General features: G+C 44.0%; 1 protein-coding gene across 3 annotated transcripts in view; it reads right to left on the reverse strand.

Moving 5' to 3' along the window:
• Window positions 1-15,883, reverse strand: part of FRMD7 (FERM domain containing 7) — a 50,729-nt gene that overhangs the window by 5,513 nt on the left and 29,333 nt on the right. For all 3 annotated transcript variants that reach the window (XM_080990356.1, XM_080990355.1, XM_080990357.1), the window contains 4 exons: window positions 7,560-7,707; window positions 5,754-5,849; window positions 758-921; window positions 211-279 (listed from right to left, as the gene is read on the reverse strand). In XM_080990356.1, the coding sequence (XP_080846482.1) occupies window positions 211-279; window positions 758-921; window positions 5,754-5,849; window positions 7,560-7,707 (477 nt within the window). The remainder of the gene's footprint in view (window positions 1-210; window positions 280-757; window positions 922-5,753; window positions 5,850-7,559; window positions 7,708-15,883) is intronic.

Below are 15,883 nucleotides of genomic sequence, written 5' to 3' on the forward strand. Positions count from 1 at the left end.
GAAAGCACTTGTGCATTTAGAAGATTGATATACTTTTCACTTCTGTGAAAAATTCACAAAGTTAGTCAACTCTGAGTAAACTCCTACTGGAATTATATATGGGGCAACTCTGCTCTTGAGAACTTCACTGCCAGGCTTTTAACTTGAAGGGAGGGCATCAAACAGAACCCTGGCAAGAAGGTGGGAGTTCTTATTGTGGAAAGATCATACCTCTCAAAGGGCAGGCTCTTCAGTTTTCCTTTTGTCCCATGTTCCAGCAGCTGCCGCTGAGTCCTTCCGCTGCCATTTTAAGGACAGGAAATATATGAAGACAGTTGTGGCATCCTCTCCCCGAGACTACTGTTGCTCACTTTTACACTACGTCAGTGGTGTAGCAGCAAATTCAGAAGCACAGGATATATGAGGGGTATTACTTGCTCCTCTGGCAAAATGTTTTGAGCCAACGGAACGCCATTGCACAAGCTCATGCGCATGCATAAACAGGTTGCTGGAAACTTTACTGCCCAATAGATGGTGTGATCTGCAGCACACAATGAGTTTTCCACTAGCACAACTGTTGCACTGGATTCCTCTGTTGGGCAACATGAATAATGGTGATTTACATTACTTGTACCAAACCCCCAATGTGTGTGGGGGCTCCACCCACCCCCCAAGGTAGTGGGATAAACTGTGGGGGGGGGGGAGAGAAATGTGCATTTGTTTCAGTTGACTTAGTTCCTGAATATGATTGTAGGTCAGAATGTCCTTCCTATCTTACCAGTATCGGAAACTGGAGCCCTTGCTGCACAAAAAGGCTTTGGGTTTTGACTTTGGCTCTTCAGAGAGTCGGAAAAAAGCATGGTATTCCACACAGGTCTTCCAGAAGGCTTTGCAAGTGTCTCGGCTTGCCATGGTGAACTCCAGTGTATCCTTGCACAAGGCCTGAGGCAGAGAGTAGGGATGGGAGAGAGAGAGAGAGAGAGAATGTGTCACAGTGTCATGTAGTGTAGTGGTTAGTGTGCCACACAAAGACTTGGGAGACCAGCGTTCAAATCTCCACTTAGTTATGAAGCTCACTTCTCTCCAACTTCTAGTCCAACTTCTCTCAGCCTAGCCTACCTGTTGAGATGATGAAATGGGGAAGGGAAGAACACCCTCCAGAGGTTAGATAGATAGATAATTTATTACGGTCAAAGACCAGCTCACACCTTCAGAGGTTGTTGGGTCTCCATCTCCCGTCAATGCAGTTAATAATTAGCAACATCAGGAGATTCCTCATCTCTGTTCCTAAGTTGCTATTGTATCATACCCCCTCATTCCTCCAAGCGCTTCATGGCAGCACACATTTCTCTGCTTCTACATCCTCTTTGCAATCCTCACAATAATTCTGTGAGGAAGGTTAGGTGGAGATACAAAAATTGGTCCAAAGTCGCCCAGTGAGTGAGTGAGTGATCAGGGATTTGAACCTGGGTCTCCCAAGTCCTAGACCCAGTGCTTTTTTTTCCAGGGGGACACATACCCTAAACATTTTATGAATCTAAGTTTGGCCTCATTTTTTAATGATATTTATTGGAAAAATTTTAGAATTACAGAAAAGAACACAGCAGAAAAAGAAAAAAGAGAAAACAAAGAGAAAACAAACCACATCAAACAATGTAGATTCAAAAAACAAAAATACACCACAAACAGATAAAAACAAATCCATCATTCTCGAATCCTCAACTTTCATTACCTTCTTTCTTTGACCTTCTCCTCCTCCCTTTTTTTTGTATCCTAGTTATTAATTATCACAGCAAATCCTTTCCATATTTCATAATATTCTGTCATTACATTACCTTAATCTATTTTCATCTTATCTTATAGAAAACCTTAAAACTTAAAACTTAAATCTTATTTTTACCAACTTCTCATAACCATAATATTCTTAGCTAATTCTTTAGACATTTTTGCTAGAGCCAAGTAATTTCGTTCCAACATTTTTCTAACATTCATCAATTTTATAAAACAATCCTAGTAATAAAAAGAAAGAAATAAAAACAATCCAATCTTCATCCAGCGTCCCTTCCTCCTGGTCCCGGGTTTTGTCAGTCCTTTTTATCCCATTGATCTAGCGCATTAACCTGGTAACCTTATATCCGAGGCCCTTAAGTCTCTTCCATGTCCCTTCCACAGCTCTTCTTCATATTGTCCTTTCACTCGTGGGAACTCCAGCTTGGTAATGTTTTTGACCCTTTTCAACAAATCAGCCCCTTTTCCAAAGTCCAGACTAAACTCCATGTGGTATTTAAAAATATGTTTCAGAATCCCTTCAAGATTAAGAGCCCCCACAGCCCCAAACATCTCACGGCCCATTGCCAGACTTGGAAAGTCCAAACATCCCTGCATAGGGGGGTCTATCCAACCCCCCATTTCCAAACCAGTCCAAACCTTATCTTTCCAAATCTGGCTTTTTCCAAGTTCATTTGTCAAATCCAAAAGCTCATGTTCCTGCGGGGCCACAGCTCCCTCCATCTCTGGCGCCCAAGATTCAGCAACATCCTCTTCTCTCATCTGTTCTGTCAGGGCACACTCCTGATTTAATTCCTGGGTGGGCTCCATATAGTTTCCCACTGCCTGTTCAAAAATTCTGACCGCATTAGTCATCAAATCCGTATTCTCATTTAACTGTTCCAGTAGGGCATTTGTTTTACAGAGAGCACACAACAGAGCTTCTGAATACATTGTCCTACAAGGTCACAAGTCTATTCCCACGATTGTAATCTGTAACAGCTGCAAGCTCCCTGGAATTAGTTACAGTTTCACAGTCTCCCTCTAGGGGGAAAACTTCTATTTGTTCTTTCTTTTAAGGACGAATCTAGCAACAAAGTTTCCTTTTTAAGATATTTTGTCAATATTTGTTCCTTTAAAATGCGAAAGGGAACAGTGGAATCACTATGTTTCTCTTCTTTTAGCTATCTGTCAAAAGCGTTTGTCTCTGGTCAATGAGCTTCAAACGTCAGTCCTGACACCCCGCTCCAGGATCAGGACGGTGGAAAGTTACTTTACTTTAAACTCACTTCTGCAGGTTTAAACAGTCCGAAAAAGATCCCCTTTCCTCTCCTGCTTCCGAAGGGGGGTTCAACAATTTTAAATGATGAAAGTTAATCTTTTAGAAGCGATTTTCTGAGCTCTAGTTTACGTTGTCTTTGCTTTATTCTGTCTACAAAGAAACGGAAGGCTGACTTCCTGTTTAGACCTTCCCGTTTCAGTGCCAAATTGAAGTAAATTTTTAAGTCCAATTCCTTTCTGCTCGCAAGTCCTTATTTAAAGTCCAATTGTCCAAAATTTAAGTACTCACGGGTGATTATTTTAGAAGCCAAATTGTCCCAGGAAAAAGGCAGCGCTCTCTGGCAACGGCTATGCGGCTTCGCTCCACGGAAAAAGCAGTTGACTCTCAGCACTGCGCCACTTCCCCCTCTTCGCTTCGGAGCCCGTTAGTGGGTTCCTTTGCGGGTTGGGGGGGCGCTAAGGGTGCCCGCCGAGTCCCATGGTCACAGGCTTCATCCGCCTGTGATTTTTGAAAGGGTCCCCGCTTCGGAGGGGCAGTATTTCAATATGAATAGGAAAATGAGAGTACCCCTAAACTTTTTTTATAAAAAAAGCACTGCCTAGACCAATAATCTAACCACTGTTTATTAAATAAATAAATAAATAAAAATTAAAAAATTGTCCAGTAGCACTTTAGAGAGGTGTGTATGCACATGAAAGCTTATACCCTGAATAAACTTAGTTGGTCTCTAAGGTGCTGCTGGACAATTTTTTAATTTTTTTATTTATTTCAACTGCATCAAACCAACACGGCTACCTACCTAAATCTAGAATCACTGATTATTAGTTCTCCGAACACATTTATGCAGTGGTTTTCCTGTGTGATGGCACCCACCAGTACAGAGCACCGTCACCAATTTTTGTGCTGGCCATAGTAGCCTCTTTGCTCTGGCAGCCACAACACTTTCACCAAGATGTGAGCAATTGCACCTCATTCCGAATCCCCCCCCACCCCGACCTTCCAAAAGTGCTGCCTTTATGCCGGGTAAGATGGAAGCCAGGCCATTCCATATACAATGACCACAACCTTACCAGAATCAGCACTATAAATTTAGCCAAGAACAAGAAGAAGAGTTTGGATTTGATATCCCGCTTTATCACTACCCTAAGGAGTCTCAAAGCAGCTAACAATCTCCTTTCCTTCCTCCCCCACAACAAACACTCTGTGAGGTGAGTGGGGCTGAGAGACTTCCGAGAAGTGTGACTAGCCCAAGGTCACCCAGCAGCTGCAGGTGGAGGAGCGGAGACGCGAACCCGGTTCACCAGATTACAAGTCTACCACTCTTAACCACTACACCACACTGGCTCTCAGAAGCAGAATCTGAGCCCACATTTGTGAGATTCTGAGGGATCCCAAAATGCCACACTGGATGCAGGTTACTGAGGCATCTGGGAATGTATCTATAAGATCATAGAATCATAGAATCATAGAGTTGGAAGAGACCACAAGGGCCATCGAGTCCAACCCCCTGCCAAGCAGGAAACACCATCAGAGCACTCCTGACATATGGTTGTCAAGCCTCTGCTTAAAGACCTCCAAAGAAGGAGACTCCACCACACTCCTTGGCAGCAAATTCCACTGTCGAACAGCTCTTACTGTCAGGAAGTTCTTCCTAATGTTTAGGTGGAATCTTCCAGATGTTTTAGATACAAAAGTCTCCTGGTTAAGAGCGGAAGCCATTTTATCTATGAAGCTGCATCTGTGGAAAATCCCATTTCCCCAGAACACTCAACACCCTGTCATGCTGTAGCATGATCAGCAATGAAGAGCTGTGCAGATAGGAGCACCTTTGATTCTTAATGGTTGTGAGAAGCAGGGAACAGATTTAGCTCCATCCTCATGGCCTGCCTGCAACCCCAGTGTCCCCTTTGATTTTATTGAATGGCTGCCATTCATTTCCCTATGGAGGAGAAGTAAATCACTGCAGTTTGAGGATGCCATTGCAGTGGGAGGGGGAAGCAGACCAATGTCTGGCAGTGGGTGGGCCGACCTCCTCTCTCCTGTTTATCTTGTGCACAAATACAGGAGGTGTGGCTAGGTGTATGAGAGGCTAGGTATATGAAGCAACAAAAGCCCCCCCCCCCAAAAAAAACCAGGTTTCTTGATCTGATGCATTTCAGACCCTACTGGTCCTCCTTCTTCAGGGAAATTCAGTAAAAAGTGGAGCAAAATAGCTATCTTTTCTGTTTCTTAAGAGACAAGAGAGATACAACATCTGAATTCTGAATCACTGTTCTCTGAATTACACTGCAGAAGGAGGACTAGTAGGGTAGGAAATGCACCGGATCAATAAACCCGCTTTTTGTCTACTCCATTGTTTCTTTGATTCTCTTTCCAGTAGGTTTATGAAAACCCTTAGAAATGTTGTGGTATAAATCAGGCCAGTTGGCTAAGTGAGGTTATAGAAAATGCTTGAAAGGTATTTTGGAAATTCTGTCTCTTGGTCATGCTGAATTTCCAGTATGTTTGATGTCACTGGCTATTCAGTGTTGTGTGGAATTAATGCAGTGCCACTAATGACTTCTCAAGAGAAGTATGGTCCCACGTGAAGAAACATATTCCAGTGCAGTGCCAGCCTCCACATTACACAGACCACAGAAAGGACCAGAGGTAAATACATTTATACTTTAAGCCAACTTGTGTTTCTACAAAACTATGTGAGGGAAGAGAGTTGCCTAGGCCTTACCGAAATGTTGGCATGGAGTTTGATCAGGAAATGCTTCCGCTTGAAGCTCAACTTGCGAATTTTGGACCAGTTGAAGGTGTTAATCTTCGTATTGCCCTGCAGAGAAAAATAGACACACTGTGTGAGTTACACAACATTTTGGACTAAAATGCCTGGATGGTGCAACACGGTCGTTGTTTGCAGCCTGCAGTTCGTGTGGTGGGAGAATTCTCCAGCGTTTGACAGTGAAAAATAAGAACATTTGGGGTTAACAGCATGCAAAAAGAGAAAAAAGGGGGATCCTTCGCAATATTGTAGCAATAGTCCCAAATAACAGCCTGTTTGGGGCTGTTCTTCCAAAATGGGGTTGGATGGATCAGTCCATTTTGGTTCTTTTCCATTGTTCATTTTTCTAAAATTAAATTCATTTCACTGCACATATGAAGTGATTTTGAACATTTATTTTGCAAGTGAAAATTCATCAGCACTATATTGCAAATTTCTCCTAAGAAACGCATTTTTGTATGTAATTCTGACAAACTTGCCTGTCTAAGTAGAAGAAACTTTTGAGCCAGCAAAATCATTTCCTTTGTTAAGCTACTGGCATTCGCAGGCCAGTTAAGTACTGCTCTCCAAAGGCATTGCACTGTTGTGATAGAAACAAATGGGTGGGCCTTCCCCACCTCACCTGGCTACATGCCACCTCATCCTAAAGGAGGAACACCTGGCCAAGGGTTTCTGCTTATGTGTGAATTTGGGGGCTGATGCTAGAAGCTGGAGACAGGAGGCATGTCTACTCTGTGCTGGGCCCAAGGCTGTGAACTTAGGGCTTCCCTGGAAACCTAAAGGGTAAAGATCTGTGTCCCATCCTATGCTCAGGTTGTATATAAGTGTAAATAAAAATGCATATCCTAAAGACACCACAGTCTCCTCTGACCTTCATTCAAAGGAAACTGAACCCTAGGTAAGCACAGGCACCCCTGGAGTCTCTCACTGCTCAGAGACCAGTGTGCATGCAGTCCTATGTTCTCTGCCATTTCTTCTTGACCTGGGAAGGTTTAGGTCTCCTGAGCTTGAGAAAACTCTGATCTCTGCTGATATATAACACTGGGTGGATCGTGATTTCATTTTCTGGCTTCTTCCCCAGTTGGAAGTGTGTCTGCCTGGGCCTTTCAGCGCCCACATTACACAGCAAACACCAACCAAACTATGTGTTTGCTCTGCAAATATGCTGTGGAGTCTTAGTACCACGTAATTGCCCCAAAATTAGGTGACTATTTTTGGCAGAAGATTATATGGTCAAGAGATGTCTAGCTACCATGTAATGCCAAGTTTTGACATTGGAGCATTTTGGTTTCCAGGGGGAGACAGAATTGGAGACGCCCACATCAAAGGGTGCTGAAGAAAGAGGCTGGCTCTTCTTTTAAACAGCAATGGCAGCAGGGTGAGCCCAGAGCAGCAAGAAGCTGAAGCACCACCCAAGATTCATCACTAATTTCTCCTTCCATGTTCAACAGGAAGCTAATACCATGAGCTGAACCTGCAAGCAGGAAGCGTTTGATTAACGATACAAGCAACCTTGGCTGAATGGAACAGGCAACTGAATACTCATTATAGAAGGATTTGGGCCGTACATAAGGGCACTGCATATATTTTTTTAAGCATCATATGAAGTGATGCGTGGAATCTCTGTTTTGAATTTGTTTTGACGTATTGCAGAAAAGCAGTGCTTCAGCAGCACTAAGGCACTTTGCTGTGGGTGCTGTTAACAGTAGCAACTTTGCATTTACCTCCTGAAACATTGACAGGAGAAGCTTTTCTCCTTACCCGCAAAACCAGGACTCCCATGTGAGTGACAGCCAAATTGATCTGGGTCCCTTCACCGTCACTGGCTGGATGGGGCCTGATCCCATACATCTCTAGCTTCCTCACTATATCCAAGAGCTGCACATCTGATTCAGCAGGAGTTTTGCCTCTAGAAAGAAAAGATTAGTATTTCAGCACCACCATCAAGTAAGGGCTCATCCAGGGGATTCTCCCCCATCTCCACATTCAAATCCCCCATAGTCCAGATGTGTGGGGTGCTTTTCCTAACCATGAGTATCCTTGTTAGGAGTTGTTGTAGTCATTGATGATGATTAAATTTCTATACTGCCATTCATCTGAGGATCACAGGGCGGTTTACAAAATAAGAACACAGAAATATTTATCATAATAACAAACAATAACAATACTCCCCACCACATTTTTGGTGTCTTTTTGGTTTCTATGGAAGCCGCCCAGAGTGGCTGGGGAAACCCAGCCAGATGGGCGGGGTACAAATAATAAATTATTATTATTATTATTATTATTATTATTATTATTATTATCACAGTTCAAAAGGCTACAGCTGGTTTAATTAGCCAAAGGCCTAGGAGAAGAGGAAGGTTTTTGCCTTGTGCTTAAAGATACATAATGAAGGCGTCAGGCGAGCCTCCCTGGGGGAGAGCATGCCACGAACAGGGAGCCACTGCAGAAAAGGCCCCTTCTTGTGTTGCCACCCTCCAGACCTCTCGTGGAGGAAGCACACCAAAAAGGGCCTCAGATGATGATCGCAGGGTCTGGGGTGGTTGTCAGATTTGGACAGCAGACCTGGGTTCAAATCACCACTTGGCCTGTGAAGCTTAGTTGGAGACATTGGGTCAGTAACCCTCTCTCAGATTAACCCAGGCTGGTGGTATGGATAAATGAACACCACCATGAACATCATGGTGGAAATGTCAGACCTAAATGTGGGGAAGAACAACCATCATCTCAACAACATTATGAAATGTAAAAACAAAACATCATTAAAGAACATCTCAGACTGCTGCTTTGATAGAAAAAAAACACTTGATTGGCAAATATTCTGCAGAAGGCACAGAACAGGATATAAACACCATACAACTCCCTGAGAATCTCTGTTTTGTTTTGTTTCTCGTGTGTAGAGCTATAAACTCACAGGGGCACACAATGGGTTTGCTGAGATTTCAGAAACCAAGAAAATAGAGAGACTTCCGGCGAGGCAGCATGGAGGCTGCAACAGCAGAAAAGAGCTCCTGAAGCCAGCCAGAGTAAAAGGCTCTGTCTGGCCGACTCCCGGGCTCCCAGGACTGCTGCCGCCAGCACCGCCAGCGGAGAGGAATCGGGGGTGCCCGGGGAGCCTATCAAAGGAGCCAACACCCCCCCCCACGACCTTGATTGAGCCGAAAAGACACCCGACCACCCCCCCAACAGCCGAGAGGAGCTCCAGAACCAGGAGGACAGTGGAGCTAACGCAAAGAGGGAGAAAGAAAGGGGGAGAGAGGAAGAAAAAGAAAGAAAGAAAAAGGAGCCCCAAACTTACCGCTGCTGCCCCCATCTCTGCTGACAAGAAAGCAGAGGAGAGGTAGGTGAGCACGGGAAGGCAAAAGAGGCTCCGGAAAAAACACGTGGCTGAGCCCCACCGGGAGCTCCAGCAGCAAGGAAAACACAGTGAAGCCGCATAACAAAGGGGATTTCCCCCCCTTTCTTTCTTTTTTTTTTTTTTAACCCCCTTTTTTTAACCCCTTCCTCCCCTCCCTCCCCCCTTTAAAATATATATATATATATATATATTTTTTATCCCTCCCCCCCCATATACCTACTTTTATCACTTTTCTTTTAAAAGAGGGGCCACTGCTGCTGCAGCCACCCTTTATTTGAATCTTTATTTTTATTGCTATCTTTTCTACACACTATTTAAAGACACACTTTTCCACACACACACTCTGAATTTAAACCTCATTTTATTTCCACCTCAAACTCCCCTCTTAAGAACTAAAATGGCAGTACCCAGAAAACAGCCCTGAACCATCACAGGCCATTTCCTGGGACTGCCACTTCACCCCAGACTTTCCACTCTCTTTTACCTATCCTCTTTTACCTATACTTTACTCATTTTTTTAAAAAAATAAAATAAAAAGCTCTATCTATCTATCTATCTAAAGACAACCCCCCCTTTTTTTAACCTTTAATTCTCATTTTTATCTTTTACCCGTACATTTTTAATTACTTTTTTACAAACAAAAAATAATAACAATAATTAGGGGGAAATATTATTATTATTATTATTATTATTTTAAAAAAACCAAAACCATACAATTATTATTTTTTCTCCCCTCTTTCTCTTTTTAAAGCCCTTTCTTTTCTATTTGTTGGCTTGTTCTTGAGGGGGGAATCTTTCGCCCCCAGCTACGACCACCACTCTCTTTTAAAACAAAAATTTCCTCCATATCACTGCTATTGCTATTGATACTCTCCCCCTCAACTCCCCTCCTTTTTATTTTTCTCTCCCTTTTTTCTCTCCCCTCTCTCTCTTCACCCCTCCTCATTTTTTCCTTTTATCCCACCTTTCATTTCCCATCCCCAATTTTGTTTTCTATCCCTTTAATTTTTTTAAATCAACCCCCCCTTTTTAGCCTGTTCATCAGTTTGTTTTTGAGAGGGGAGCCCTTTCCCCCCCACCCCCTATTTTAAAATAAGACTTTCCCCCATACCATTGCAGCAGCTCACCCTCCCTCCCTCCCCTCTCCCCCTCTCTTTTCTTCTCCTTCCTTTTCCCACCCTTCCCCCTCCTCCTCTCCTTTCTCTCCCTCCTCCCTCTCTCCATCCCCCCCTTCCCCTAAAGGAAACACATACACACATTCATATCACCCTATCATAATTTGCCCCCCTCATACTATAGCTAAAACTACTGCTGCATTCTAATTCCGCTGATATTACTGTACTATCTCTCCTCGCTCTTTCAACTCTCTTTTTGTCCCTCTCTCTCTCTTCTCTTTTACTCCAATCTCCCCTCTCCCCCCGCCTCCCCCCTTCTTCTTTCTTTCTTCTTCTTCTTCCCTTTTTTCTCCCTCCACCCTTTACATATAGCCTATTTGTCTGTCTCTGTTTCTGAGCGCACTCCCAACCCCAACTTCCACCTTAACTGGACCCCAATACCCCTTTTGGGCATATACAACCCCCTCCTAAACACATATTTCCCCTGGCCCCACCCCTCTAATCTCTTGCATCTCTACCTGCTAACCCCCTCCCTTTATATGAACTGTCTGTCCGTTAGTCTACCCATCTCTGCTTACCTGCCCCCCCACCTCGGCGGCACCGCTGAGGCATCCACAAAAGCCCTAGAGAAGTTCTTAAAACACAGGCTAGAAGTGACACAAATGACCACCTAATCCAAACGCTCTGTAAAAGCCACCAGCCAACAAAGCCTGATCAGCTCAGCAACCCAACAATACCCAGGAATCACCACTGCCACAACTGCTAACCACCACACGCCCTACCCCAAGAGGACGCCAAGCCAACCTCAAACCAAAACCATCAGGGAGACCGAGATGACACCAACCAGGGAGATGGCAAACAATGCTAAGATGGTAACTCCCCTTCAAGATGACGACCACCCAATAACGAAACGAGATCTGAGGGAAATGGAAGCAAGATTAGAAGCACGATTAGAAGAAACACTGAAGGCCACAATGGCTCCCATGCAGGTACTAATCAACAATCTAACCTCCAAAGTGGAAGCTCTAGAGAACAAGAACCAAATGCAAGAAAGAATAATAGAGCAATACCGGGAGGAGAACACACGTGTGAACAAGAAACTGGACGAACTGGTAAACCAAATGGAAGCAGAACACAGAGAGATGAAAATTAAGCAAGCCGACCTTGAAGACCGCAATAGACGTTGTAACATCCGCTTCCGCAACTTTCCTGAAAAAACAGAGGAGAAAAGCCCAGCAGACCTAATTATACGCTGCCTGAAAAACACAATCCCAAGCCTGAAACTTGAGGCAGATGACTTGGAGAGGGCTCACAGAGCCCTAAAACCTATGCCAAAACCCAGCGCCCCCCCAAGAGACATCATTGTATGCTTCACACGCTACAAAAAGAAGGAAGAGGTATGGAACCACCTCAAAAACTCAACCAACCTTCGATATGGAGAAATCCCCATTCTGGCCTTACAGGACCTATCTCAGGATACCCTAAACCGGAGGAAAAGCCTGCGCCCATGCACCCAGCGTCTCCAACAAGCAGGGATCAAATACCGATGGGGCTTCCGCCTCATTGTAACAACCAACACAACACAACACATGCTCAGAACCGTCCCGCCGGCCATACGACACAAGAAACCAGACCAAGATCAACCAAACCAATTCATCGCAGATGGACAACCCTACAACAACAACAACAACCCCAGCTGAATGAAGCAACCAGGAAAAAACCACAAACTGAAGGACTGGTGATTCCCCCCCCTTTTCCCCTCTCTCTCCCCCCAAAACATAGATTTAGTTAACACCATCAACATCCCCCCCAGCCCCGCACCCCCACAGGAATCCCCAACCCAACACCAGTCCAGACGACCTCAACCACATTCCCCATCACCCACACCTTCAACACCCCCATACTCCATACTAGGGAAAAACAACTCCCCCAACCTTAATAACACAACCCACAATCAGGCTAAAATCTGATACCCAACCAGCACTATGGTGGCACCAGAGCGTACCAGCACCCACATCCCCACCCCAACACACCAACAATGTTGCTCATAACATTGGCAGCATTGCTTATGAACCTTATACCCGACAGCGACGTTACAAAGTCACTTCACACTGTCTCACTGATCACCCCCTATCGCAAACAACAGGGGGGATGGCCTGTCCTTGAACACGGCCTTCCACACCAGCTGAGACCTAGGACCAACTGGCTAAATGCCAGATGGCCTAAAATACCCCAAACAAACACCTATATGACTACATATAGGAAACTCTCTACAACTTACCCCCTACTCTTTAACCCAAATCTTACTCTAATCCCATTAGCCCCCCACCCACCACACCCTAGGTCAGCGCAACCCCACTTTTTTAAACAACACGAAGAGAGAAACACAAGACAACCCGAATGGGTTGGCAGGGAATTGCCCCACATAATAGATAAGCAAGATGGCTAACCTAAAAGCAATTACATTAAACGTGAGGGGGCTGGGAAACCCCATCAAAAGAAAACGCATCACCTCATACATAAACACCATGAAACCACACATCACCTTCCTACAAGAAATACACAACCCACCCAAAGGCAGCAAACTCCTGAGCGACCCCCGCTTCAGTCAACAGTGGGTCGCACAAGGCTCAGGGAAAGCTCGTGGTGTAGCCATAATACTCAGTAGAGACCTGAACTTCACTGCCACAACGGTCCTCAAGGACAAAAAAGGCAGATTCATTTTCGCTAAAGGGACACTAGATGGCAAAATCAAACTGACAATCTGCTCCATATATGCCCCAAACACGAAACAATTAGAATTCTTCCAGAAGACACTAAACAAATTCCTCACCTTCTCTGAAGGGGAAGCAATCCTAGGAGGGGACCTCAATCTAAATATGAAAGGTATATCCCTGAAAGATATCCACCCCACAACCCCATGGGCAACCTTCCTCCGAAGGAAACCCCCAACAACCAGGAACTCTTACAAGTTACTAAAAATGCTAAAAAACAGGGGTCTCTACGACATTTGGGGTGAGCAAAACCCGGGAGACATCAGCCATACATTCCAATCGGGACGCCATGATACAGTGTCCAGACTGGACAGCATTCTACTCACACAGGGTCTGATTCCCTCAGTAGAATCAACAAACATAGGTAACATTAAAATCACAGACCACGCCCCAGTAGAAGTCATTGTTAAAATAGGAGAAGGAACACAAACCACCCCATCATGGTCCTTCAGTCCCATCCTAACTACAAACAAACAAATTAGAGAGAGTCTCACAAAAACCCTCCAAAACTACTTCAAGGAAAACGATGTAAACAATATAACAACCCCCCTCCTATGGGACGCAATGAAAGCGGTCACCAGAGGAGCTTGCATAAAAGAGAAAACATTCCTTAAAAAACAAACCTCCTCAAAAATTAGCAAATTAGAACAAGACATCACAGCCCTCTCATCACGCTACAAACAAACAGGATCTAAAAAACTCCTCAAACTTATAGAACAAAAAAGGAGAGAACTAGACTCCCTAGAAATTAACAAAACAATGATCAACATTCTATACTCTAAACAACGTTTCTACGAATATGGAGGGAAAAACTCCAGATTACTAGCAAATAGATGTAGGAAAAAAGCACTCAAAACAAGAATACACTGCATCACCAAAAAAGACGGCAACATAACATTCTCCCCCAAAGAAATAACCTCAGAATTTGCAGAATTCTACTCCAACCTATACACCTCCCATAACCCACCAGAGAAGGAAATCAGAACATTTCTAGCAGGACTGACCATGCCTACCCTAACTGATGAGGAACAGGAATTCATGGACAGCCCTATCACCCCAGAGGAAATAGATGCGGTCCTCAAAAACCTGAAACCACACAAAGCCCCAGGCCCAGACGGCTTCACAGCAGAATTCTATAAGAAATTCAAAGAACCCTTGATGCCCTACATGACCCGCCTATTCAACGACATCATAAAAGGGGGCCCCATCCCCAAAACCTGGACCCACTCCAGAATAGTCTCCATCCCAAAACCACTAAAAGACAGCCTCAAAGTAGAATCATACCGCCCAATCTCATTAATAAACCAAGACTACAAGATATTCACATCAATCTTGGCCAACCGCCTAAAAATCTTCCTACACAAGTTAATAGCCCCAGACCAGACTGGCTTTGTCCCTGGCCGCAATATAACAGACCCCATCAGGAAACTACTGAACCTGATCGAACACAGCAAGGCAACCAAACTCCCATTGACAATTATGTCCCTAGACATCCTCAAAGCCTTTGATTGCTTGGAGTGGAAATACATATTAGCAGTACTAACTAACATGAAATTTGGCCCCAACTTCCTACAAATCCTCAAACAAATATACTCCCAAGCCTCAGCAAAATGCAGAACTAACAATATGGACTCTAACACTATAGCTATCCAAAGAGGCACGAAACAAGGATGCCCACTGTCTCCCTTCTTATTTATCCTGGCTCTGGAACCCCTAGCAATCCGCATCCGAGCAGCCACAGACATCAAGGGAGTGGAAATAAAAGGCAGAACCTATAAATTAGGGCTCTTTGCAGATGACCTAATGGTCACAACACCAGACCCCATAAGCACAGCAACCTCCCTAATCAGAGAACTCAACACATTTGCAATGGTGTCGGGCCTACAGGTAAATTTTACAAAGTCAGAAGCTATGTGCTTCAACACCCCTCCTCACACCCAAAAAGAACTCACGAAGGTCACCAAAATAAAATTTTGCCACACCAAGTTCAGATACCTAGGGGTACAAATAACCAGAAACCTCAATAAATTGTACCTCCACAACTACAAGCCCCTGTGGCGACAAATTAACAAAGACCTAAAGAGATGGAATAACATGAACTTCACTCTCTCAGACAACAGATAGGTAGCCGTGTTGGTCTGCCATAGTCAAAATAAAAAATAAAAAATAAAAAAATAAAATAAATAAAATAAATAAAATAAATAAAAATAAAAAAAATTAAAAAAATTAAAAAAGGTGCTACTGGAAGGATTTTTTTTATTTTCTCTCAGACAAAATAGCCATGATCAAAATGATCACACTCCCAAAACTAACCTACCTACTCCAAACCCTCCCAATCTGGATCCCCTCAACCCAACTTCGCAGTTGGCAGAGAAAACTACACTCTTTCATCTTCTCACATAAAAAACCAAGAATAAGCCCCAAATACCTGCACCTCCCCACCTCAGAAGGAGGATGGGGAATCCCCAACATAGAAGCATATTACAATGCCAACCAAATACGCCACATAATCCCATATATACTAGAAGATGAGACAAAACAATGGGTACACCTAGAGAGGGACACAATTGAAAACACCTGCACCACAACATACCCACTCCTCCCAAACAAACTAAAGAAAATTCCCACAACACTTAACAGGTACACACAGACCATGCTCAAAGCATGGAAAACACAAATAGGCAAACTATCCCCAACCCCATCCCCACTAATCCCCCTGGCGTACCACCCGTTATTCCACCGTGCAGCACAAAACCTCAAGATAAAAACCTGGCAAACCAAAGGCTTATATCGCCTAATAGACTTTTATAAAAATAACAAACCCTTGTCAACACAAGA

Source organism: Podarcis pityusensis (assembly GCF_964106645.2).
Source record: "Podarcis pityusensis genome assembly, chromosome: Z".
Lineage (NCBI taxonomy): Eukaryota > Metazoa > Chordata > Lepidosauria > Squamata > Lacertidae > Podarcis > Podarcis pityusensis.